This window comes from Brachyhypopomus gauderio, unplaced genomic scaffold (genome assembly GCF_052324685.1).
Source record: "Brachyhypopomus gauderio isolate BG-103 unplaced genomic scaffold, BGAUD_0.2 sc43, whole genome shotgun sequence".
NCBI lineage: Eukaryota > Metazoa > Chordata > Actinopteri > Gymnotiformes > Hypopomidae > Brachyhypopomus > Brachyhypopomus gauderio.
Window position 1 is genome coordinate 141,408 of NW_027506869.1, and position 24,739 is coordinate 166,146.

Consider the following 24,739-nt stretch of genomic DNA (forward strand, 5'->3'; position numbering starts at 1 on the left):
GTCCACCATGATGGCCATAGATGGGTCAAGGAGGGCCACAATGCCAGACTGCTTTAAGATCTCTTTATCACTGATAGCACCTTGATAAAGAGAAGACACAAAGGTCACTGCGCCATGAGGGGCTATCCCAATCAACCCTTTGAATGTACAGTGTGATTTATAAGTGGAAAACACTTCACTCTGGAGGAGAAGGGAATTTGGAGTTTGACATCTCAGTTCTGTGCAATCTAAAATTATTTGAGTGTCAGCGTAGTCCTGAAACACATCTGGGAGGTGAGTTTTCACAGTGTCCACATCTAACCAAATAGAAACGGCTCCCAATACAGTATAAAGGAAGTTGGCCCAGGTGTTAATGATACGACTAACAGTTGACCGATGTATTCTAAATCTGTGGGCCAAATCCTTTTGCATCAGTCCCAATGACAGGTAGTTCATGAAGAGAAAAAACTCATCAATTGGTTGAATAACCTGGGGAAAAAATACACTATCCTATTGTCATATTACATTATGACTATCAAAACTTCTTTTGATGTAAAGATTAATTTGAAAATGATGACATAACATGCTTTGTATGGACAACACGAAAACATTTACCGTTGCACTGGCAGAGTGTTGTATAGTCAAAGTCAAATTTATTTATATAGCTTTCACAACACATGTCACAAAGCAGCTTTACAATCGTATGGGTCCAGATCCCTAATGAGCAAGCCAAGGCGACAGTGGCAAGGAAAAACTCCCTATGGTGGTGGGGATTAGGAAGAAACCTTTGGAGGACCAAGACTCAAAAGGGAACCCATCCTCCATTGGGTGGCCCGTTAGCACCGGGTGCGCAGGATGGTTCTACAGATAATGTTTAAGGTCCTTGTTCCCCGGCCAAGTAGTCACAGTCTCTTTGGTGTAGATGGTGAGCCTCAGGTAGGAGCATCAGCACGTCCTCTTGCATATAGTGTCATTAGCACACACACAGGATGTGGTAAATCTCTCTTATTATTTGAGTGTTTGGAGTTGATTTAAGTGCTTTAGCTAATATTACTGTCATTTAATTACCCTCGCATAAGACCCAAAAACAAACACAAAAAGCAAGAACAAATGTTCAATATAACCCACAAGCACTTAGTGTTGTGCTGAAGTCCTCCCTGAGGCCGGTCTGCAAAACCACACCCACTCAAAGGGGGCGTCAGCTCTGGCTGGGCTGGCTGGGACTAGAAGGCTCAGGTGGTAGTGGGTTGTGACCTGCTCTCGGGCAGGTAGAGGACCATCTCTAGAGACACCAGCACATTGAATTCAAAGGCGATCAGCTCCATCCTGCTAATGTGGAAGCTCTCCTCCAGCTCCTGCAAAGAGCAGAGACAGTGAGGGGCGGAGTTAGTGAAGGACCTGGAGCGCTCATTCTGATTGGCTGAGCTTCATGGGAACATGTGTTTGGAATTCAGTGAACAGAGCTCCAGAGCATGATTATACTTAGATATTATTGAAGCAATTTAACGCTTTAACATCTGTGTTATCTAGCATGTTGGTGTGTGTACTCTGTGCAGGAATAAAATGAAACTAAATGATTATGATATTGTAGTGAACTTGAAGTGACTCAAATCAATGGTTATTGTGGGGCTCGTAAAAGCAACCTTACAGAAAAGGCTGTTTAATACACGTCATTAAAAATAACAGTTGCATTCCTGCAGGCATCACATTCTTGACATTCAATAGACTCAAAATGCTATCTTGTATAGCTACAATACAATGCTACACATTAACTACAATGTCATGTTCAAGCTCCTCTTGATTACAACAGTAGTTCATCTCCTTACACACTGGCTCTTCCCTTAACATCCACAGCACATAATGATGTGCTTTCCTGTGTGATACTAATGTCATTCATTGCTGTGAACTGAATACATATATACACACACACACACACACACACACACACACACACACACACACACACATTTATGTATGTATGTATTATGTAAGCATGTGTACTGATTCCTTCTCCTAGCAGGTTCCTCGTGCAGCTCTTTGATTGGTCCTTTCTGTCTGGTCTGCACTCACGTCCATCAGCTGTTTGTCCTCTTGTTTCTGCAGGTCGCTGTTGCTCTTGGTGGCCAGCAGGGGGCAGGCGGCGCCACCAGCTTGTGGTTGGCCTTGATCAGACGGCCTGCAACACAACCTCACAGGACTGAAATGTCTGGTTAACTCTAATTTTTGTGACTTAACTGGATGTGTAGGCTATTCTATATGACGCACATATCTCTACATTCAACAAGGGTTATTTTAAGGGGAGTATGATTTTGGTGAGGCCAACACAGATAAGTCACAAAAAAAAAAAAACTAAACAGACATTTCAATCCTGTGAGGTAGTGACTATAACTTAGTTCATTGAGCACTTTAGTTTTGTCCTTAGTAGATATTTAGACATGATACTGCTTTAATACTGCGAAGTCATGTGGTCAGAGGTGAACTTCAGTATAGCCAGTGTGTATTTTATTTAAAATAATTGTGGCGAGGTGTAGAGGGGAACTCATCCCTCCATGAGACTTGGAAGGGGTAGAAGTGGTTGTGGTAGCAGGTGAGACGGCAGACAGCAGATCACATATTCTGCAGTTCTTGAGTAACACGAGAGTAAACGATAGGAACAGCTTAGCATGCAAACAGGGAAATGTAGGCAATGCTTCACAGTGACTGCAAAGTAGTGTTGGTGGTGATTGGTTCAGGTGGATGTGACCTGGTATCATCAAATCAAATATATTTGTATAGCGCTTTTCACAACACATGTTGTCACAAAGCGCTTTACAGGATTTACAAGGTCAGGGTTGCCAACTTTTGACGTTCGCTTGGAGTGAGATTTTAAGTTGTTGAGCGGGGGGGGGGGGGTGGCGAACGTAAAATGGACACAGATTCAGTGTTATATCGCCGGTGGATGGCGCCAGAGCTAGCGAACTAGTAACGTATTGAATCATATATGTGGATCTGAGGTAAATAAACTGGATATTTTTTTTTTCGGCGTGAGATATCGGAAGTGTGGCGTGAGAGCGTGTGAAAACGGTCAAATCCGTGTGTCTCACGCTCAATGCGTGAGAGTTGGCAACCCTGCAAGGTTAACAACACTATGGGTCCAAATCCCTAATGATGATACTGATATTGTAGGCTCCGACTGCAGTGTTACTCCCCAGGTGAACCTCGGAGAATCTTGAGACCCCTTAGAATCCTGTGTGTGTGTGTGTGTGTGTGTGTGTGTGTGTAGAAATTGCTGATGTCTGAGGACTTAATTTGGCAGCAAAGTCACAACTCTGTTAACTACAGAAGGAATGTGGAAGCTTATGGAGGTTTACACCTTCTGAGCTTTCTGTGTGTGGGTTTGTGTTTCCAGGCTTTCTCTGCGTGAAAAAGACTTTGAAGAAGAAGAACAACAACAAGAGGACATCTATGATGATGAAGACTCACACTTTGAGCCTGTGAATCTGGTGAGGCAGTAAATGAGTTAGTGTCACTCACTAGGCCTAAAGAAATCGGCTTTTAGGAATCACCAGTAGATTACTGTTTGGAGACCTGACTGGAACATATCTAACCATCATTTCACTGAGGTAAAGAGGAGCAAGACCATGAAGACATTTAAAAACCATGACTAGAACCTTAAAATCTATTCTAAAGCTGACAGGTAACCAGTGCAGTGAGTGGAGTGCAGGTGTAATATGATCTCTCTTTCTCTCTCTTTTTTAACATCGCAGTCGATGCAAAGTACAACACGACCCTCTGTGCCCAGTGCTATCTGGTGTGCCGTGCAGCACGTGAGCACGTCTCCACTCATGTTTGCCGGTGTTACACCGAAATCTGACCATGTGAGCACAAGGATCATTGTTGCACACAGGTCCAGGAGAGAGGCGGGCCAGTGGCTCAGTTAAAGGTGTCAGAGGCTCTGCCCACTCAGGTGCTGGAGCTCAGACAGACCATAGAGGTGCTGCAGGAGAAACTGAAGAAAAGAGAAGGTAGGTGTGTGTGTGTGTGTGTGTGTGTGTGGGTGTGTGGGTGTGTGTGGGTGTGAAAGAGTTCAGATATTTTTTTTTGTTTGTTTTCCTGGTTTAAAAAATCTGTAGCATGTAATAATTTAATAGTTAGCATAATGTGTGTGTGTGTGTGTGTGTGTGTGTGTGTGTGTATATATATATATATATATATATATATATATATATATATATATATATATATATATATATATATATATATATATATATCTAGCTCAAATATCACGGCGGAACAGTGAGGTGAATTCTCCCCCAGTCAGTATTAAGGCCACAGTACTACTGAAGAAGGAGCTAGCTCAGAAAACACAGGCTCTTAACAGTGCACTGAGGAGGGAGAACCAGCTGAAGGTGTGTGTGTGTGTACGTGTGTGTGCGCGCGTGCGTGTATGCATGCTGTGTACATACATTTGTGAATGTTTTTTATACATGTGCATATCTCCAGCAAAAAATAAATACACTGAGAATATGGAGTATTTTTACCTTTTTAACTGTGTGTGTGTGTGTGTGTGTGTGTGTGTGTTATATTGTGGAGTGTCAGGCTGCATCAGGCACTATGCTTGTGGTTCTGGAGGAGGCAGAGAGACTCCTGGAGCTGTTCTGGAGAGTAACTCTGCCGTCAGGAGACCTCACACACACACTGCAGGTAACACACACACAGTGGACAACACAATGTTCTGCAGAATTAGGTAGCTTCTGTTTATATAAGACTAATTGCCCCCCATGTGCCCCTGGTACAGGAGGAGGTGTTGAGGAGTGAGGTGTCTCGATTACAGAGCTGGCTGTCTCAGCAGGAGCGGAAGCTCACAGGAGCAGTCAAACGACTGCGATCCACCAACCAGCTTCGAGAAGGCATGGAACACATCATCATCGACCAATGTACGGAACACACACACACACACACACACACACACCTAAAATCGCCTAGAGAGGCCATGAAGGTCCTCATTGACCTGCAGACAGCACCCACCCACACTGAAGGAGTTTAGTGTTTGCCTCCAGTCTGGTGTTGTGCACAGCCTTACTAACTCCTCTCTCCTCTTAGTGTCCATGACTCACGGGGTGCTGAAGAAAGCCAGAGAAAACCTGGAGGTGAGTTTGTGCTCTGCCACTGTGACCCCTCACACCTACATGACCTTTCACCCCTACATGACACCTCACCCCTATAGAAGCCCCTCACCCCTACAGAGACTCTTCACCCCAGAGAAGCCGCTCAGCTTTCTGCCGTAGACCGACTCAGACCACTGCTCTTTATTTTTATCTTTATTTCATTTCTGTAAGTAACACATTCAATGAGCTTTGGGCAACTCACCACTTTATGTATGAACAGTCAAGTAGTGCTGGAGCCCAGGATTATTTTGGTCAACCAGCAAATAAACGGACTAAGTGGAATAGCACCAGCGCGAGTACGAGTCAGTGATTCACCTCTCCTCTGTGTGCTTCGTGTTTCACTCGCCTGTTAACTGTCCAAGTTCACTTCTATCTGGGTCAGAGCGGATATTTAAGGTTGAACTAACTCCGAAAAGCAAGCAATACAAGCATAGAATTTGACTGAATTGATCTGTTTTTATGGATCGGTCACATTGTCCCCGATACCCGATCTAGAATTTTTTCAGATATTAATATCGGAATCGGTGCATCCCTAATATTGACACATGTGCACGTTTTACTTCCAAGCTCCGCACCCCCCACCTAGGGGGCGCGCCCTCCACTTTGGGAACCACTGCTCTATAGTACGAAGTGTACAGTTATACAGCTGTATACAGCAACTCTAGTTGAGATGTAGTGGGTAGGGTATGTGTTAAATACATGTAGCATATATGGAACAGACGTGGAGTATGATGGCATTATTAGTGACATCTCGTGTGTAACTTTTCTGTTATAGTCTAATTATGGCAGCATTTTGGGGCTAGAAGGCCTTTGAGTAGTGTGTGTGTGTGTGTGTGTGTGTGCGTGCATGAGGGGGTGTTTTTCTTTGTTTTTGCATGACATTCACAGCATGTGAATTCCTGAGATTCCTCACACACACACACACACACACACACACACACACACACACACACACACACACACACACACACACACAACCCTGGCTTCCGTACAGCTCACTTAGCAAAGAAACAGTGCCTGACCACCTTCTTCACATCTTTGGTTCTAACTTCAGTGGATCGTGCATGTCCATATAAGTTTGGCTGCACTCCGAGAGCCGGACCATCACACCGCACCGCTGTTCACAGATAGCATGCGTATAGGTGTTGGTATGGAGCCCTTTGGTTGTGCCCTGATTCCTTGGAAACTCATTCTTTCATTCCTCTACTAGGAAATCACCCTGGATGCCCAGTGAGTGGTCAGTCAGCAGGCCCCTCCCCCTGGATGGACTCCACTGAGGATCAGTCAGCACGCTGACTTAATATGTACATAAATGGCTTTCACAAATATTCTTGCTTGTCTTCTTGCCTGTTAAAAGGTACTCTGATGCAGTTCTACAGACACAAATTTGCACACTGAAAAATGAATTTGCACACTGATCATAAAATATAGATTTTGCTCAAGGGATATAAAAGAACTTTTAAACTAGTAATTGCTGCGGTTAAAAAAAGGATTTTCTTCTGTAAATATTTAATGTCGTTTAGTTTTGTATTTAATGACATTTTCTTTTAATGGTTTTGACTGAGCCTCCAAATGTGTAACTGGCTGTTAGACTTTCTGATTGGGAGACCACAGGCAGTACGGGTCGGCAGCAACTCATCCAGTACCATCGTGCTTAACACAGGGGTGCCTCAAGGATGCGTACTGAGCCCCCTTCTATTCACTCTGCTGACACACGACTGCACACCAACATACAGCTCCAACTTCTTCTTTAAGTTTGAGGATGATACAACTGTGGTGGGTCTCATCAACAACAACGACGACGAGACAAATTACAGAAGTGAGGTGAGCCGCCTGGCCGGGGGGTGTGGTCACAACAACCTATCTCTGAATGTGGAAAAGACAAAGGAGATAGTTGTGGACTTCAGGAAATTGCCCTCCCAGCATGCTCCTCTGAACATCAATGGTACTGCTGTGGAGAAAGTGAGCAGCACCAAGTTCCTGGGTGTAGACATCTCAGAGGACCTGTCCTGGAGTAAGAACACCACATCTCTAGCCAAGAAAGTACCAGCGCCTGTACTTTCTCTGCAAGCTGAGAAGAGCCAGTGCTCCATCCTCCATCATGTGCACCTTCTATAGGGGAGCCATCGAGAGCGTCATGACCAGCTGCATCACAGTGTGGTACGGCACCTGCACAGCATCCTGTCGCAAGTCCCTCCAGCACATTGTGAGAGCAGCTGAGAGGATCGTGGGCACCACTCCCTTCTCTACAAGACCTTCACAACTCCCGCCTCACTCTAAAGGCCCTAAACATAGCGGGTGATCAGACACACCCCATGTACAGCTACTTCAACCTACTGCCATCAGGGAGGAGACTACGAAGTCTACAAGCCAGAACCAGTAAGCAGAGGGACAGCTTTGTTCACCAGGCAGTCAGGAGGATCAACTCACTCCCTGCTCTTCCACTCTTTTATCCTTAATAAACAAGACACATTTCAAAATCAACAACAACACTCAAGTTCAACAAAGAACTCTAAACTGAGATTAACTATTTCTACACCCATCACTGTAGTCTAACGCTCACTCAATTTGCACTCCTGTTACATTTGCACATTATATTTATAATTCATTGTATACATTCACTTTAATCCTAATTACACCAGATTCCTCATACATTCACTTTGCACATACAGTATGTTTACCTACTGCTGCATACGCCACTTGGAATGTAAATGTCAGAGACCTTCTATTTATTTTATTATATATATATATATTAGGGGTGGGACACGATTAAAAAAATTAATCGAATTAATTTGAAGCGTTGTAATTAATTAATTGAAATTAATCGCATTTCAGTATTTAACATGAGAAATATTAATTTAAGTTTGAATGATGAATGAATCAATGAACATAAGCATAAACCTCAACATCTTGTTTATTTTTCCACCAGTCTACTACATAGACCAATAGATGAGTGCAGAAAACAGAGCAAACAGTATTCAGAACACTGAAAATTCTGACCAAAAATATAGTTTAATTTTGGGAGTTTTGCTTAGGATATAGTAAGAATAAGAAGTAAATCAGAAGATGTTTTAAATACCATATTAGATTTTTTTAATTTCCCAGGCCTCTGCCACAGCGATAAAGTCCTCTACACAGGCATCTCCATAGTGCCTAGAAGTGTCTTCTGCATGTTCAAAGCAAATGACTGGATCTTCCATTCATCATCTATAATATGAGCTGTCACACCAAGATAATTCTTGTTGCTAACAGAGGTCCAGTGATCCCCAGTCAGAGCCACATTACGCTCTTCACAATAACCTGTTTTACTTCCCTTTCCTCATCATACAGCTGCTGCATTTTCTTCAACATTGCGTCAACTGATGCAAGTTACGAACTGCCATCCAGAAAGACAATTTGCAGCACTCCTACATAAACCGTAGCGCTCGACACCGAACGGCGGAGGCGTTTAAACTCGCCACGTCTTACTTAAGCCTTCGACAACAGAGAGCGGTCTACAGTCCACAACAATCCATCTCGACAGTGAATTGGTCAATTTGTCCGACATGGACTCTGACATTTTGTTTCCTAATTTGAACCAGAGGTGGGACCAAGTCAGTGTTTTGCAAGTCTCAAATAAGTCCAAGTCTTTATCCTCAAGTCCCGAGTCAAGTCTCAAGCAAAGACAGTCAACTCAAGTCAAGTCTCGAGTCAAGACAGGCAACCATCAAGTCAAGTCCCAAGTCTGAAACTTGGAATTTCAAGTCCTTTCGAGTCTTTTTTTTTACAGGCATCAACGCTTTACGAATGCTACGCTGATGCGTTTCTTTACTCGTTTTGTTGGTGTCCGCCAGCCAAAAGATGACAGATCGTTTACATTTTATCTTCTCCTAATTACATAAATGTACTTAAACAAGAATGTTTCGTTACATCATTTTACACGAAAATAGCAAGCTTCATCGTAAGCAAGATGCTGTCATTACGAATGGTTATTCTAAACATTTGGATAAAATGTTTAAATATAGACTAATAAAAGGTTAGGGTTATTTTTTCATTGTTTTCTGTTATTGTGGGCTCACAGTGTACTATTGTTACCTGGAGATTCAGTGGGGTCACATATTCTGATGGCTGCCGTCAGAATTGGTGACCCCAGTTAAAAAGGCTCACCTGTACATCCCATTCATGATTTCTTTGTTGGCTGCAATGGTGAGGGGATGGTAAATCTTGTTTACGTAATTAAGAGACGATAAAATGTAAATATAAACATCTGTCATATTTTGGCTCGTGGACACCAACAAAACGAGTAAAGAAAGTGCATCAGCGTAGTTTACGTAGCATTCGTAAAGCGTTTGTGCCTCTGAACAGAAACTGTGAAATAGCGCCCCCTGTGGTCACAAAACTCGACGGTCACAGAATCTGGTGTAACACAGGTCTGCGTCAGAAGGACGGAAATGAAATTAATGGGGCGCACTTTATAAATATTAATATGCGTTTTAAAATTTAGATTTGGGGTAAAAAAAATCAAGTCTTTGCAAGTAAACAGGTTCAAGTCCAATTCAAGTCCCAAGTTATTGGTGTAAAAGTCCAAGTCAAGTCTAAGGGCGTACTCACACTAGGCTCTGTGATCCGGGCCCGGGCACGGTTGCCTGCCTGAAGCACGGTTCACTTGGCTAGTGTGAGCGCTCCAACCATGCCCGGGCCCGGATCAGTTAACCGTGCTCGGGCCCGCTTGAAGAGGTGGGCCAGGGCACGATTCATGTGGACTCGGGAACGGTTCGCTTCTAGTGTGAGCGCTATCCGTGCCCGGGCCCGCTTGGTGCCTCGTGTGATTGGTTCATTTCGCTGGAACTCAAACATGACGTCAGTGATGCGATGCTCACGTTAAACAGTCATAGCGGCAAAGCGATTAGCAGACAATCGTTGTGTTAAATTATCGATAAATCTGTGCTTGCACCGTGTTTCTGCACTCCCAAAACGACTCCAAAAATACAATAAAAAGAGAATCGTTATTTTCCAAATAAAGCGGCGTTGTGATGACGTAAGCGTGCTCGGGCCGGGTTGCTGAAGCCAGTGTGAGTGCAGGCCAGAGGGGGAGTGGGGAGGGGGGATAACCGGGCCCCAGCACGGAACCAGCAAACCGTGCCTAGTGTGAGTACGCCCTAAGTCTCTGAATATTTTTTCAAGTCAAGTCAAAAGTCTTAATATTAATGACTCGAGTCTGACTCTAGTCCAAGTTATGTGACTCGAGTCCCCACCTCTGATTTGAACCCCAACATGTGGTCGAGTGTTGACTGGCAACACTGCTCGTACTAGGAATACATTTAGCAGCCAAGTTATCATTACTGACCTGCGCGTAACATGTTTTGCGTTGAGGTGGTAACGAAGGGTGGAAGTGCTCCTGTGATAAGCAAACTCCTTCCTGCATAAAGTGTAAATAACACTATTTGTGTTTGTACTTCCATCTGGAAGTTTCTTATATTTAAATTTCCCATCCACCAGCGTAACCTCTTCAGTCATCTCCACCATGCTCATCTTATTGTACATCCATATAATCTGTATGTCTTGAACTCGTGCACCGAGAAACATTCCACGGTGCAAAAGTGTCTCATGCGTTAATCTTTTTAGTTCGTTAATTTTCCTGTAATTAATTAATCGAAATTAACACGTTAAAGTCCCACCACTAATATATATATATATATATATATATATATGACACTTGTCATGGTGACTATAGATATATATTGTTCTGTGATTGTTATTCTCTGTTGACATATTTTGAGGTAACTGCAAATTACATTCTGCACAGTTACCTCAGAATATGTCAACAGAAAAAAACAATCATAGAACAATATATATCTAGTCACCATGACAAGTGTTAGTATTTCAAAGTGCATGTTAAACCTGATGTGATTCGCTAAAATCTGTGCTCCTTATTTAAAAGGACTTCTGAGTTTAAGGATTTAGCTTTCTGCTAATTCAAAATGTTAAAAACATTTGACTTTCTTCCTCTCTCTTTCATTTAAAGTGCAGGCACAGTAAGAAATGCACAAACATCTCCATCTTCAAGTAGAATCCATGTTGGGCTTTATTTTGGTCTGGAGGTCTGGCTGGCAGCTCTCAGGTGATCGGGAGGTTCTTCACAAACTCGTTTAGGCTCTTGCGGATATTGGAAGATTGGTAACCAGCGCAGTCCAGCAGTGCCAGACCCATGTGGGCATGAAGGGCTTGGCATAGGTGGACAGTGGACCCCTCACGCTTCCACCCCTGCCGTGGACCGTACCACTGTTGCTGGAGGTCCCCAGGAGGTACCAGAGCAGAGGGAGCACCTTCTGCTCAACCAGTTGTGGCTTGCAGGGGTAGAGTTCCCTAACCAGCTCTATAAAAAGAACATTTAAAAGGAACAAAGATAAATAAATCAAGGATACACTTGGGTGAAATCTTCACATACATTGTAAAACAAGCTCACACTAACAATGGACATGACTGCCCTCCCTCTACTCTGGAGCATCTGAGCTTTTGATATTTCTTCAGATGTGCCAGCATTTAATGTTCTCCAACGTATGACCCCCCCATACAGATCACTTCTGAAAGCTGCTGAAAACATTAAAAATCAATTCAGTTCAAATGAGTTACCGGGAACATGTTGCCCATGACCATATATGGGTTGTCCTTGCAGTCGGCCACCAGCTGATCAATGCGCTCCCTGAAGTCCTCAAGGACACCACCGCCATGCGGGACACGACAGAGCGCAGGTTCCGCACCTGCAGGAAAGACGACGTTCCTGCAGGTCTGATGGGAAGGAGGTTCACGGATAAGCGGTAAGGTAAGGTTCTCAGGAAACAGCAGAGGAGCATTTCCAATGTGTAAGTGTTAATAATAAAACCTCTAAATCTGTGCAGGTTAAATATGGTGTCCCACAAGGGACAGTCCTAGGACCACTTCTATTCACACTGTACATGTTACCCTTAGGCGAAATTATGCATAAGCATGACATCAGTTTCCATTCCTACGCAGACGACACTCAGCTATATTTATCGGCAAAACCCGATGATTTAGGCGCAAACAGTAAGATTGAGAAATGTGTAGAAGAGATAAAACATTGGATGGCATGTAACTTTCTAGCACTAAATGCCGATAAAACAGAATTGATAATAGTTGGGTCTAGGGCTGCGAGAGACAAGATACATAATGCAGCATTGAATCTACATTCTTTTACTATAACCCCCAGCGCAGAGGTAAAGAACTTGGGCGTCACAATAGACCCAGATCTCTCGTTCGATACACATATTAATAATATAACTAGGGTAGCGTTCTTTCACTTGCGCAACATTGCCAAAATTAGAAACATATTAAATATTAGTGATGCAGAAAAACTAATCCATGCATTCATATCCTCTCGTTTAGATTATTGCAACAGTCTCCTAGCCGGATGTTCTGGTAAATCGATAAACAAACTCCAGCTGGTTCAGAACGCAGCAGCACGAGTTTTAACAAAAACTAAAAAGTTTGATCACATTAGTCCCGTACTATCGTCATTACACTGGCTGCCAATTAGATTCCGTATTGACTATAAAATACTTTTATTAACATATAAAACGCTGCATGGCTTAGCTCCAGACTATCTTAGTGAACTTATTGAACAATATAACCCAGCGCGTTCACTTCGCTCGCAGGACGCAGGGTTATTAACTGTTCCTAGGATCAAAAAGATCACAGCAGGTGGAAGAGCCTTTTCTTTTAAAGCTCCACAATTGTGGAATAATCTTCCTGCCTCTATTCGGGACTCAGACACAGTCTCAATGTTTAAAACTCGATTAAAGACTCATCTGTATAGTTTGGCCTTTGATTAATCTGTTACATATTTACTACATCTCGTATCTTTTCTCCGAGGTTCACCTGGAGAGTAACATTGCAGTCGGAGCCTACAATACCAGCATCGCTGCTCCGACACGGAATGAAAGCCTGGCGTTCATCAACAGACATTTACAGTGACAATATCATAACCCAGAACTTTCATTTTTACCTTTACTTAGTCTGATTGTGTGATTTGTGTGTGACTTGTGTATTTGTCTGTATTTTGTGTAATCTGTGTGTTAACGGGCCGCCCAATGGAGGATGGGTTCCCTTTTGAGTCTTGGTTCTCCCGAGGTTTCTTCCTATTCCCCACTATCTTAGGGAGTTTTTCCTCGCCACTGTCGCCCTTGGCTTGCTCATTAGGGTTCTGGACCCGTAGTATTGTTAACCTTTTAAATCCTGTAAGGCGCTTTGTGACAACATGTGTTGTGAAAAGCGCTATACAAATAAACTTTGATTGATTGATTGATTGATTGATTTGCCGAGGTCAGCCGTTACCTTTCAGAGGTGCCGCGTCGTCTGGGCTCACGTCCCTCACCGTGTGCCTAAGGCTGCGCTTCATTCGCTGCGTGTTCTGCCGCTCCGACTGTGCGGCTGGAGCTTCTTGTTGCTCCAGACGAGGCTGACACATCTTATCTCTTCGCATTCCTAGACACCTTTGTCCTCTCCTGGGAATACATACATACAAATCACCACAAAACATGGAGTGATGATATTAAAGTCCACATGTTGCTTCATACTTTGATTCTATCCCAAAAGTTTCAAGCTTTAAAAGTTTTGTGAATGAGCTTTGTTTAGTGAGTAAACATGGGGCATAGTGGCTGAATGGGATAAAAAACCCTCATCATGTATCCAAACATGAATCGCTACCTTGGATTTCAGAGTGTGGACAGTGTTCCTGATGGTTGCCAGGTCTTTGGCAGGGATGCACTTTTCCACCATCTTATCAAAGTCATGGTGGGAGGACAGAAACAGCAGCATACGCCGGCCAAAGCACCTGAGACGAGGAACAGACCCCAAAACAGGAGAGAACCGTGAGTGAGGGATCCAATACTCACAGCACACCGACCATTTATCTTACAGCACACAATTTTACAAGGACGTCTGTGTCTAGAAAACACGATAGTCCTTCTATTACTCTGCAATTTACCAGCATTTGCTGACTTCAGAGTATCAGACTAGGAGACTAAAAGAATCAGCAAAAGATTACTATCTGGGAAACTGAATAAGCTTTGTAGAATTCTCGTTCTGATCCCAGTACTAACCTGGTTTCTTGGGAAGCGTCCTGTGCCAACTTGGAGACTGCAGGAATAATTCGCGCTGTGACGTCTTTCGCCCCAGACAATAAGCGGCCAGCACCAATCTTCTCTACCAAAGTAGCCAAGTGCCGAGCAGTACACTTTCTTACTGCAGCATTCAGATGACTTTTGAGGAAAACAGAAGGAAAAAAATTAGGGCATTCAAAAAAAGAAGGTAATAACTATTAATCCATCCAATCAATGTATACAGTACAACTTTTAGCTTCTATAAAGAAACTTAATGATCTAAGTGCACAATCAAATGATCATATTCTATTTGATGGCTTAGTTTGCACCAGTTAGTGTCCATCTGTATTTTTGAAACAGAAAATGTTTGTATGTCCTCTGTGCGCTAGCTAACTAGCCTATTCTTTAAGCAGTGTGAAGGGCAGTTTGGATCAGCAGAGCGGAGGTGGAATGCAATAAAAAGAATTTCTAAGAGGATAAATAACTAAAAATATTGATTATAGGCCAGGGCAATATTTTGAAAGAACAATGGAGAAGTAAAAACAGCAGCCAAAATCAGTGCTGTGTTAGCTTCTTGTGACTGTTGTTGCTATCTGAAAGCCACAGTTTAAAGCTCACTGCATGCTAACTGACCAGAGTCCTCCAGCGAGAAGGGCGTTCATGCTCCGAATGGGGGTGCAGTTCTGCACCATGCTGTCCAGAGCTGTGTCCACGTCCTGCCTGATGAAGGCATTGGACTCCGCTGCTTTGTGGAGGAGGACCTTAGCTGTAGCCTCCACTTCCTGGTCCATCCCTTTCTGCAGGCTGGAGTACAACTCCCTCAAGGACACCACCGCCATGCGGGACACGGCAGAGCGCAGGTTCCGCACCTGCAGGAAAGACGACGTTCCAGCTCGTTTCAGCCACATCCAACACTGCCACCGCCATCGTAATAAGTATAATCCAACACTGCAATGTGTTATGTAGGCGGAAATACCTTAATCACTAATTACAGTTAGATATGTCATCTGAATTTCAATTAGATGAGAAATGTTTTTATAAAAAAGGAATTTCAAAGTACTACGCTAACTCTGACTTGACTTTGTCAGCAACATCACCTGTAATGTGTACATGCTGATGGTGTCTGCCAATTTTAGAATTCAGACAGATACACAGTCAGCAAATGTAGTGGCTTACCTCTTGAATAAGAATAATACAGACATCATGACGCCTGCTGCCAAGCACATCAGCATGATATTGAGCCAATCTACGGATGAACATCAATCCTTCAATTTTCTTCTCCCTGTATGAAGATATTGGACATAGACACACACTGTAACCATCGGCTACTGAAAGAAAAAAATGCTACAAGAAAAGGGACAAAGAGGAAAAAACTTCTCTAAATACATGCATACTTACCATATATGCAGGACACCATAAATGACTTGCTGTTTAACCTGCCCTAGCCAAATGCTTCAGAATTTTGCAGGTGTGACTTACCAGTCATCAGAGCTAAGCAGTCTGAAGCTCTGAGCGAGAGCGAGGTCTGGATTGGAGAAGGGCCGTAAAGTCTGCTGCTCGTGGGGATCCTTCGTGGGAGTTCCTGGTTTGAGTTCATCTAGAGAGGAATACCAGAACCCAAACAAACTGACTAGGACTTTTAGGTCTACCAGCTCAACTTTGGTTCAAATCAGCTTGAAGACTGACTGCAAAACATTATTCAATGTGGTGAACTAGATTTAAAACATTGTTGTGTAATGCAGTGTTAACAGCAAAGCAATTTACATGCAAGTGCAGTGATCACACATGAAGCGCTGAAGAGCAGGCAACACTCACCAGAGTCACGTGGTCTGATCAGTCTGATAGCTCGTCTGCGTCGTGGCAGCATGTTTGTAGTAGGGACAGCCGTGGGGGGGCTGGGATGAAGCGGAGGACTCAAACTTTTGACGGGACTTCTGGGGGTGCGTGCGTTGCTGGGGCTCGAAGGCAAATCATCCAGGAGGACACCAGTCTTAGTCTGGGCTGGAAGACAACTGTTCAGCTGCAGGTCTGATGGGAAGGAGATTCACGGGTAAGCGGTAAGGTAAGGTTCTCAGGAAACAGCAGGGGAGCGTTTGTCGAGGTCAGCCGTTACCTTTCAGAGGTGCCGCGTCGTCTGGGCTCACGTCCCTCACCGTGTGCCTAAGGCTGCGCTTCATTCGCTGCGTGTTCTGCCGCTCCGCCTGTGCGGCTGGAGCTTCTTGCTGCTCCAGACGAGGCTGACGCATCTTATATCTTGGAATCCTAGACACCTTTGTCCTCTCCTGGGAACACACACGTACAAATCACCACAAAACATGGAGTGATGATATTGAAGTCCACATGTTGCTTCATACTTTGATTCTATCCCAAAGGTTTCAAGCCGGTTCATTTTGAACCATGCTCTGTCCTTTAACTACTGGGTCTGGGACTACACTGTGCATGCCTTACTGTAAATACAATGTGTGGTGCCACGCACTGCCCTGTACTTTAGTATTTGTTTACAATATATGTCTACCATCACAGTTTAGATGTTTTTTTTTATTGCAGTCTGTTTCACCTAAAAGTTTTGTGAATATGCTTTGTTTAGTGAGTAAACATGGGGCATAGTAGCTGAATGGGATAAAAAACCCTCATCATGTATCCAAACATGAATAGCTACCTTGGATTTCAGAGTGTGGACAGTGTTCCTGATGGTTGCCAGGTCTTTGGCAGGGATGCACTTTTCCACCATCTTATCAAAGTCATGGTGGGAGGACAGGAACAGCAGCATACGCCGGCCCAAGCGCCTGAGACGAGGAACAGACCCCAAAACAGGAGAGAACCGTGAGTGAGGGATCCAATACTCACAGCACACCGACCATTTATCTTACAGCACACAATTTTACAAGGACGTCTGTGTCTAGAAAACACAATAGTCCTTCTATTACTCTGCAATTTACCAGCATTTGCTGACTTCAGAGTATCAGATTAGGAGAGTAAAAGAATCAGCAAAAGATTACTATCTGGGAAACTGAACAAGCTTTGTAGAATTCTCGTTCTGATCACAGTACTAACCTGGTTTCTTGGGAAGAGTCCTGTGCCAACTTGGAGACTGCAGGAATAATTCGCTCTGCACCAATCTTCTCTACCAAAGTAGCCAAGTGCCGAGCAGTACACTTTCTTACTGCAGCATTCAGATGACTTTTGAGGAAAACAGAAGGAAAAAAATTAGGGCATTCAAAAAAAGAAGGTAATAACTATTAATCCATCCAATCAATGTATACAGTACAACTTTTAGCTTCTATAAAGAAACTTAATACCCTTATGTGTGATCTACATGCACAATCAAATGAACATATTCTATTCGATGGCTTAGTTTGCACCAGTTAGTTTACATATGTAGTTTTTTAAACAGAAAATGTTTGTATGTCCTCTGTAAGCTAGCTAACTAGCCTATTCTTTAAGAGGTGTGAAGGGCAGTTTGAATCAGCAGAGCGGAGATGGAACGCAATAAAAATAATATTTAAGAGGATAAATAACTAAAAATATTGATATAGGCCAGGGCAATATTTTGAAAGAACAATGGAGAAGTAAAAACAGCAGCCAAAATCAGTGCTGTGTTAGCTTCTTGTGCTCGTTGTTGCTATCTGAAAGCCACAGTTTAAAGCTCACTGCAGGCTAACTGACCAGAGTCCTCCAGCGAGAAGGGCGTTCATGCTCCGAATGGGGGTGCAGTTCTGCACCATGCTGTCCAGAGCTGTGTCCACGTCCTGCCTGATGAAGCCATTGGACTCCGCTGCTTTGTGGAGGAGGACCTTAGCTGTAGCCTCCACTTCCTGGTCCATCCCTTTTTGCAGGCTGGAGTACAACTCCCTCAAGGACACCACAGCCATGCGGGACACGGCAGAGCGCAGGTGCAGCACCTGCAGGAAAGACGACGTTCCAGCTTGTTTCAGCCACATCCAACACTGCCACCGCCATCGTAATAAGTATAATCCACCACTGCAATGTGTTATGTAGGCCTAAATACCTTGTATCGGAGACAGCTAAACGCAATTTCACTGTGACACCCAAAAGGGAATCCTTTGCCTAGAACTGAGCGACTGACTCACCCAGATTTCTTTGATGGTATGTAAAGATAAACACTGATTCTTTACAACAGCAACAGGCCCCAAAGGACCCACATCCACAATGGTGTTTACCTCCCAAAAGCCTACAATGCTGACCTTATGATCTCCTGAGCTTGGGAGAGAGGCCATCTAAGAGAGGCTGGTCAAAACCAACCTTCGTCGGAGGACACTGGGACCACAGTCAGGAAGGACCATAAAACTCTAAATTCCAACCTTATCTGATTGCCCACAGTTTAAACCCACTCTACGTCCTGTGTTATAATCCAGAGCTGAAGATACAAATATTTCAGAGATCTCTGTAACTCCAAATCTGAACTGTACACAGAATTGGGATTCAGCCTACAGGAACCAGCTCGGCTAATGCAGTCTAGAGACACCGAACTTGACTACCTTCCATACAAAGAAAAATTAATTATTCTTGAAACCAGTATTCAGCTTTCCAGCCTTAAGAACAAAGGACCACAAGACCATTTAAATGTGAACACTGTGCCATGTGGTTGACAAAGACACAACTTATGATCTTTCATGTATTCAGTATTAAGTGATCTTATTAGAATATGTGTTACTGTATAAAAACACCACATTGATGCATATCTATGTATTAGTTTGTATGTTACTCATCGAATGTAATCATTCTCATGTGTGCTTAGGTGACCTCACATTCATGCCTGTCTGTGCATTGTGTGTCATTTGTTGTCCAAAAGTGGAAATTGAGAATGGCTCAATGTGTAGACTAATAGAACCAAATGAATTCTTGTTTAGGCAGAGTATGTAAGACAATTTATTTAGGAATAGTTTACTTTGTCTTAGAATTGTGTTAATCTGTCTTCTTTGGTTAAGTCATTAACTAGACCTGGAAAGACGGGCACTCCTCGCTTCCCCTCTCTCTCTCACTCTCTCTCTCTCTCTCTCTCTCTCTCTCTCTCTCTCTCTCTCTCTCTCTCTCTCTCTCTCTCTCTCTCTCTCTCTCTCTCTCTCTCTCTCTATTTCTCTATTTCTCTATTTCTCTCCCCTGTCTGGGCAAAGGTCATGAATATTTATTAATAAAGGCCAATGGTCAATGGCCTGATGAACATAAAAGCGCCTTACAATTACGCCCCTAAAACTTGTTTTAAAAGCCCTAGCTCGAAGCGAAACAACGAGCTTGGCAGCCTGGTAATTTGGGAAGACTTGGAGAACTTCGCCAGACTCGCCGAGACTCAAAGACTTGAACACGCCAAACCATCGCGACTGTTTGCTGGACTCACGCCGAACACCGCAGTGTCCAGTAGAGCGATGCCAAGAGACCGCAACTAAAGCTCTCACCGAGTCCCACAGAAGATTCTTCTTTATTTTATTTTATTTTCTTTATTCTACGTTTCGTCGTCAAAAGTACTTTTATTTCGTCTAGTCGTTCAAGTCAAGCTCATCTTCTTTCTCAGTCAAGTATCTGTACAAGTTTGTCTGCGCCCTCCAGCTGCGACTGTGACGTCACCGCTAAGTTTCCGCGACTCGAGCCGTCTCACGTGACCTGCTCCGCAGACCTCAGCTGCCTGAAGGAACGAACCGTGAACGCGCACCGGTTGGTCCGCATAACCACGCCTCTTCTTCGAAGTAAGACGCTCAGTTCATGTGCTGTTTTGGGGTTGCCAGCTTCTATCTCTCCCGGAGTCCAAAATAGTAAATACTGTTGCCATTAACCTGCCCAAACTTCCTCTTTCTTCTTTTCTATTCTCTCTCTAAAGACCTTGTGTCCGTCACTGGGTCCTACGCTAGTTAGGCAAGCTTAAGGATAGTCATATAATCCATTTAAACCTCATGACCGTCGATAACTATCATTCGCTGTTATTGTTTAATTTTATATTCTTTGTTGTTCACTATTATATCCTTGGTTTAGATTAGGAAATTCACATATAGGTTTAATTTCCATTTGAGCCAAATCATTCATATGCTTTGTATCAATTGTAACATTAACCATTTAATAAATGTGGACATTTATTCATCTGGTCACGGTGGTAAATGCATATTTTGGTCGATGGTATTAGGTCACTGCGCGGAACCAGAACTTAACCCTTTAGTAATGAGACTGATCAAACCATATTCCACCTCACTCCGTTATCACAATACTGGTTCCTGAGCAATCAGGATGGTGCCCCGTTCATAATCCATAAACTAACATATGTATCCGCTACAACCTTAATCACTAATTAGTTAGATATGCCATCTGAATTTCAATTAAATGAGAAATGTTTTTATAAAAAAGTAATTTCAAAGTACCATGCTAACTCTGACTAAAATTGGCTGACTTTGTCAGCAACATCACCTGTAATATGTACATGCTGATGGTGTCTGCCAATTTTAGAATTCAGACAGATACACAGTCAGCAAATCTAGTGGCTTACCTCTTGAATAAGAATAATGCAGACATCATGAAGCCTGCTGCCAAGCACATCAGCATGATATTGAGCCAATCTATGGATGGACATCAATCCTTCAATTTTCTTCTCCCTGTATGAAGATATTGGACATAGACACACACTGTAACCATCGGCTACTGAAAGAAAAAAATGCTACAAGAAAAGGGACAAAGAGGAAAAAACTTCTCTAAATACATGCATACTTACCATATATGCAGAACACCATAAATGACTTGCTGTTTAACCTGCCCTAGCCAAATGCTTCAGAATTTTGCAGGTGTGACTTACCAGTCATCAGAGCTAAGCAGTCTGAAGCTCTGAGCGAGAGCAAGGTCTGGTTTGGAGAAGGGCCCTAAAGTCTGCTGCTCGTGGGGATCCTTCCTGGGAGTTCCTGGTTTGAGTTCATCTAGAGAGGAATAAAAGAACCCAAACAAACTGACTAGGACTTTTAGGGCTACCAGCTCAACTTTGGTTCAAATCAGCTTGAAGACTGCAAAACATTATTCAACATGGAGAACTAGATTTAAAACATTGTTGTGTAATGCAGTGTTAACAGCAAATCAATTCCAACCTCTGCCAACTACTCCTTCACACATGTCCTCAGCAGGGGACGCCCTGGTGCGTTGCACTTGAGATCCTGAAAAGCACAATACATATTAACACGTACTCCATCAAAAATCCCAAATATAACTTCTGGTTTCATAGTGGTTTCTTCATGGTGCAGAAAAACATGTCCATGGGTGCAGGCATAGCAATGTACAAGAGGATCAGCAGGGCCTTTTTGTTTGTAGTATAGGGCTTTCAAAGCAGTTTTTACTTTTTTAATACTTTTTTTTTTTTACTTTTTTTGTTGTTGGTGGTGCAGCAAATGATTTGGATGCAATTTCCAGGAGATCAAAAGAGTGAGCTCACCTTTGGCAGGCCTGAATGCACGGAGAGGCTCTCGGCCAGAAGGTTTGGGGAGTGGAGGCAACTTTGTGAAGGTGGGCGGAGAAGGCCTCATCAGTCCTGACGAGGTGACTGTCGTGCGTGAAGTGAGCACAGGCAGTGGGAAACACCTGCTGGAGTCAACTTCACCTGCATGGGTGAATAAGGACATTAGCAGAAATTAACTCACCATAACATTTCTCAGTGCCTTAGTACTACGTTGCATATGTTTCTTTATCTGAAAGTGCCACTGAAATATGATTCAAGCAAGATGGACGGAGAACGGCAACTTCTCATATGCATCTTGCTACAATTCATGTAATGGCAGCACAATGAAGTAGTACTGAATAACTGAAAGCAGGGCATCCGTGAGCCCAGAAGCAGGAAGACATTTATCAGAGCTTCAGTAAATGTGTGACCCAGTTTTAGTTTAGCTTAGTTGTGATTCTTTTAGTTCATGAAATCTTACATTTCAATACAATTTGATTCAATTTAATTATTTCAGAATTATTTTAATTCTGATACTGGGAGATACTGAAGTGCCAAACTACAGTACCGCCTAGCTCTGCTAATGGCTAACACATCTCGCCTCTGCTAGACACTGTTCCATTACTGAGTGAAACCATGTCAGATGAAGATCATCAAATTTGAGTATTTTGTACATTTAACAAGTGGTGACTATAAATGATCTAAGTATATGCAAATTTTTTGGTTAAAATTAAATTCATGTAGTATGTATGACACCACAAAATTAGGTCTGCTCATCACTTTACCACTGACGTGGGAACAAGTGCAAGACAAGCTTAGTGCAAGACGAAATTAACTTAACCGGGCACCCAAATAACCGGCCATGCCTCACTGTGTGTGCCTAGTACGTTCTTAGCAACGTAGCCATGCGCTCACCAGTACTGTCCCTCCACGGGTCCGGGTCTCTGCACCGAGGGCTCGTGTCTCGCTTGTGTAGTCTACGATGCAGAGTGGGAGTGAGCTGCACTCCCGGAAGAGTGACCAGAGGGTAGGAGGGCAGTAGGAACGACCCGGGGGGGTTCCCAGGCAGCAAGCGGCTGGATTTGGGCAAACCTGCATGGGAAAGGGCATCCATGATCATGAGTTTAGCTCCGCTCATTTGACACCTGAGTGAAGTTTCTGACTAACTGATCTCCTTGTTCCCAAATATCGTTTTTACCAATACCAAAACAAATTACGCAACATTATAAATTCTACATTTTGTACAGGTATTTCAATGACATATAAAGTAAAGCCAACATCAATAAGTCACCTCTACCAGCATCCCTGGGGTTAGCTGCTTCGAAGATGTCTGGGAGCAAGGGTTGAAGATGTCTGCCGCTCCGGTGAAATCTCCCCACTCTCTCTCTCTTCCACCCTGGAGAGTGGAGCTGGGGAGGCTCCACTGAACCTGGACATGAAACACAGACAGAACTGTAGAGGACACGTTCAATCTTCAGACCAGCATATGAAATTAAGACCTGCAGATCATACTGCATTTTAAATAACAATAATAGATTATGATAATCGATATTTTGGCATGGCTCAAATGTATATCAAGAGTAGCATTAAGTGGATAAACGAAATGTGCTAATGAATAGGAGCAATTTGAATAACATTTAAGAAAACTTAAATTCATAATCAAATCTGCAGATGGCAGTGAGGAGCAAAAGTGGCTATGGGAGAGTTGTGGAGAGCTGTGGAGAGCTGTGGATCGGAACAGCGCAGGCCTGGGGAGTGGGGTGCTGGCACAATCAACTGACTGCAATAAAACATTCAAGTCTAGTCTTGCTTGTAAGCTCACATTGTCCTTGCCAACAGAAGTGGGTACAAAGAAGTGCGTACCACTGCTTAACGCTGGCCAGGTGATACCCAATACTTAAAGAAGCCATGTTATATAGATTACAAAGATTAATAGATATATGCTTTGGCAGCAGTCCAGATGAGGTATCAGAAGCCAGCAAAGCAACATGACAATGTTTTGTTTAGATTGTTTGGGGGTGTACTAAAATAGTGATAAATGACATCTGTAATCCATATACATGTATTATCAGTATTATACTATGCTGGTATAATAATGATTCGAAGCATTATCACCTTAGACTAAACACAACCGCCTAGCAGATAACGAGTGTCACAGTACACCCACACTGTATGTGGGTCGTCAAGGTGCCCACTCTAATGTGCTCTACTCTACACCAAACATATCACAGCTAAAGTAATGAATGGAACATGAAATACATTAAATTCATATGTCTTCCTCTGGTCCATCAGGTTCATTCGTTTGTCTTCCCCTGTTTCTAATAAATACTGTCCCCATGTTTCATAATACAAATATGCAGTCATGGTCACTTGGCAGTCATGGTCCGGTGGTAGGGAACTGGTCTTGTGAGGGTCGTGGGTTCGATTCTCAGGCCTAAGGCCATGAGTGAGGTGCCTTTGAGCAAGGCACCTAACCACAACTGCTCCCCGGGCATGTGGGCTGTGCACCACAGCCCCCTAGTAATCACTAGTGTGTGTGTGTGTGTTCTAATTGCACAGATGGGTAAGAGCGGAGGACAAATTTCGATTGCGGTGCTGCAGAAAGTTGACGACCTCTTCGTACTATGCACTTCAGCATCAGCTGACCCTGCTACATCAGTTTACGTGGCCTACCACTTCGTGGCTGAGTTGCTGTTAATCGCAAACTCTTCCATTTCCTTATAATACAGCTGACTGTCGAATTTTAGGAGCGAGGAAATTTCACGACTGGATTTATTGCACAGGTGGCATATTGTCACAGTTCCACGCTGGAATTCACTGAGCTCCTGAGAGTGACCCATTCACAAATGTTTGTAAAAACAGTCCGCGTGCCTAGTAAAAATATCTTATCAATGTCTATATGAAAGAAGACAGTTATCGATGAAGAACCCACCAGCAGGCTGGAGGTAGACTGGATCCATCTGCCTCAGAACCTCGCCTTGAACATGGGGCTGAGCAAGGTGTCTCCGCCTCTCCATGTCAGGGCCTAAATGCAAAACACCAACCCACAGAAGAAGCATGAGCGTGTACTGTTAAGATCATCAGGTCTATAAGAA

At 43.4% G+C, this 24,739-nt stretch overlaps 2 protein-coding genes and 1 long non-coding RNA gene across 3 annotated transcripts in view; 1 reads left to right on the top strand and 2 right to left on the bottom strand.

Annotated features, from left to right (window-relative positions):
- LOC143486040 (uncharacterized) overlaps positions 1-24,739 on the bottom strand; it is a 149,777-nt gene that overhangs the window by 123,717 nt on the left and 1,321 nt on the right. The window contains exons 3-15 of the mRNA XM_076985820.1: positions 24,577-24,669; positions 22,936-23,073; positions 22,560-22,736; positions 21,642-21,806; positions 21,301-21,366; positions 21,018-21,135; positions 20,715-20,820; positions 17,891-18,126; positions 17,279-17,404; positions 16,884-17,010; positions 16,338-16,506; positions 16,040-16,252; positions 15,704-15,821 (exon numbers count right to left, since the gene is read on the bottom strand). Of these exons, the coding sequence (XP_076841935.1) occupies positions 15,704-15,821; positions 16,040-16,252; positions 16,338-16,506; positions 16,884-17,010; positions 17,279-17,404; positions 17,891-18,126; positions 20,715-20,820; positions 21,018-21,135; positions 21,301-21,366; positions 21,642-21,806; positions 22,560-22,736; positions 22,936-23,073; positions 24,577-24,669 (1,852 nt within the window). The remainder of the gene's footprint in view (positions 1-15,703; positions 15,822-16,039; positions 16,253-16,337; positions 16,507-16,883; positions 17,011-17,278; positions 17,405-17,890; positions 18,127-20,714; positions 20,821-21,017; positions 21,136-21,300; positions 21,367-21,641; positions 21,807-22,559; positions 22,737-22,935; positions 23,074-24,576; positions 24,670-24,739) is intronic.
- On the top strand, positions 3,329-13,437 carry LOC143486045 (CDK5 regulatory subunit-associated protein 2-like). Its single transcript, XM_076985827.1, has 7 exons — positions 3,329-3,461; positions 3,726-3,983; positions 4,234-4,367; positions 4,558-4,662; positions 4,757-4,895; positions 5,062-5,108; positions 11,782-13,437. The coding sequence occupies exons 4-7, from the start codon at positions 4,573-4,575 to the stop codon at positions 11,794-11,796; spliced, it is 291 nt and encodes a 96-aa protein (XP_076841942.1). The 5' UTR covers positions 3,329-3,461; positions 3,726-3,983; positions 4,234-4,367; positions 4,558-4,572; the 3' UTR covers positions 11,797-13,437.
- Positions 11,167-13,632, bottom strand: LOC143486046 (uncharacterized). Its single transcript, XR_013123117.1, has 3 exons — positions 13,458-13,632; positions 11,739-11,894; positions 11,167-11,481 (listed from the first exon to the last, which is right to left on the bottom strand). It is a non-coding gene; the product is annotated as an uncharacterized LOC143486046 (long non-coding RNA).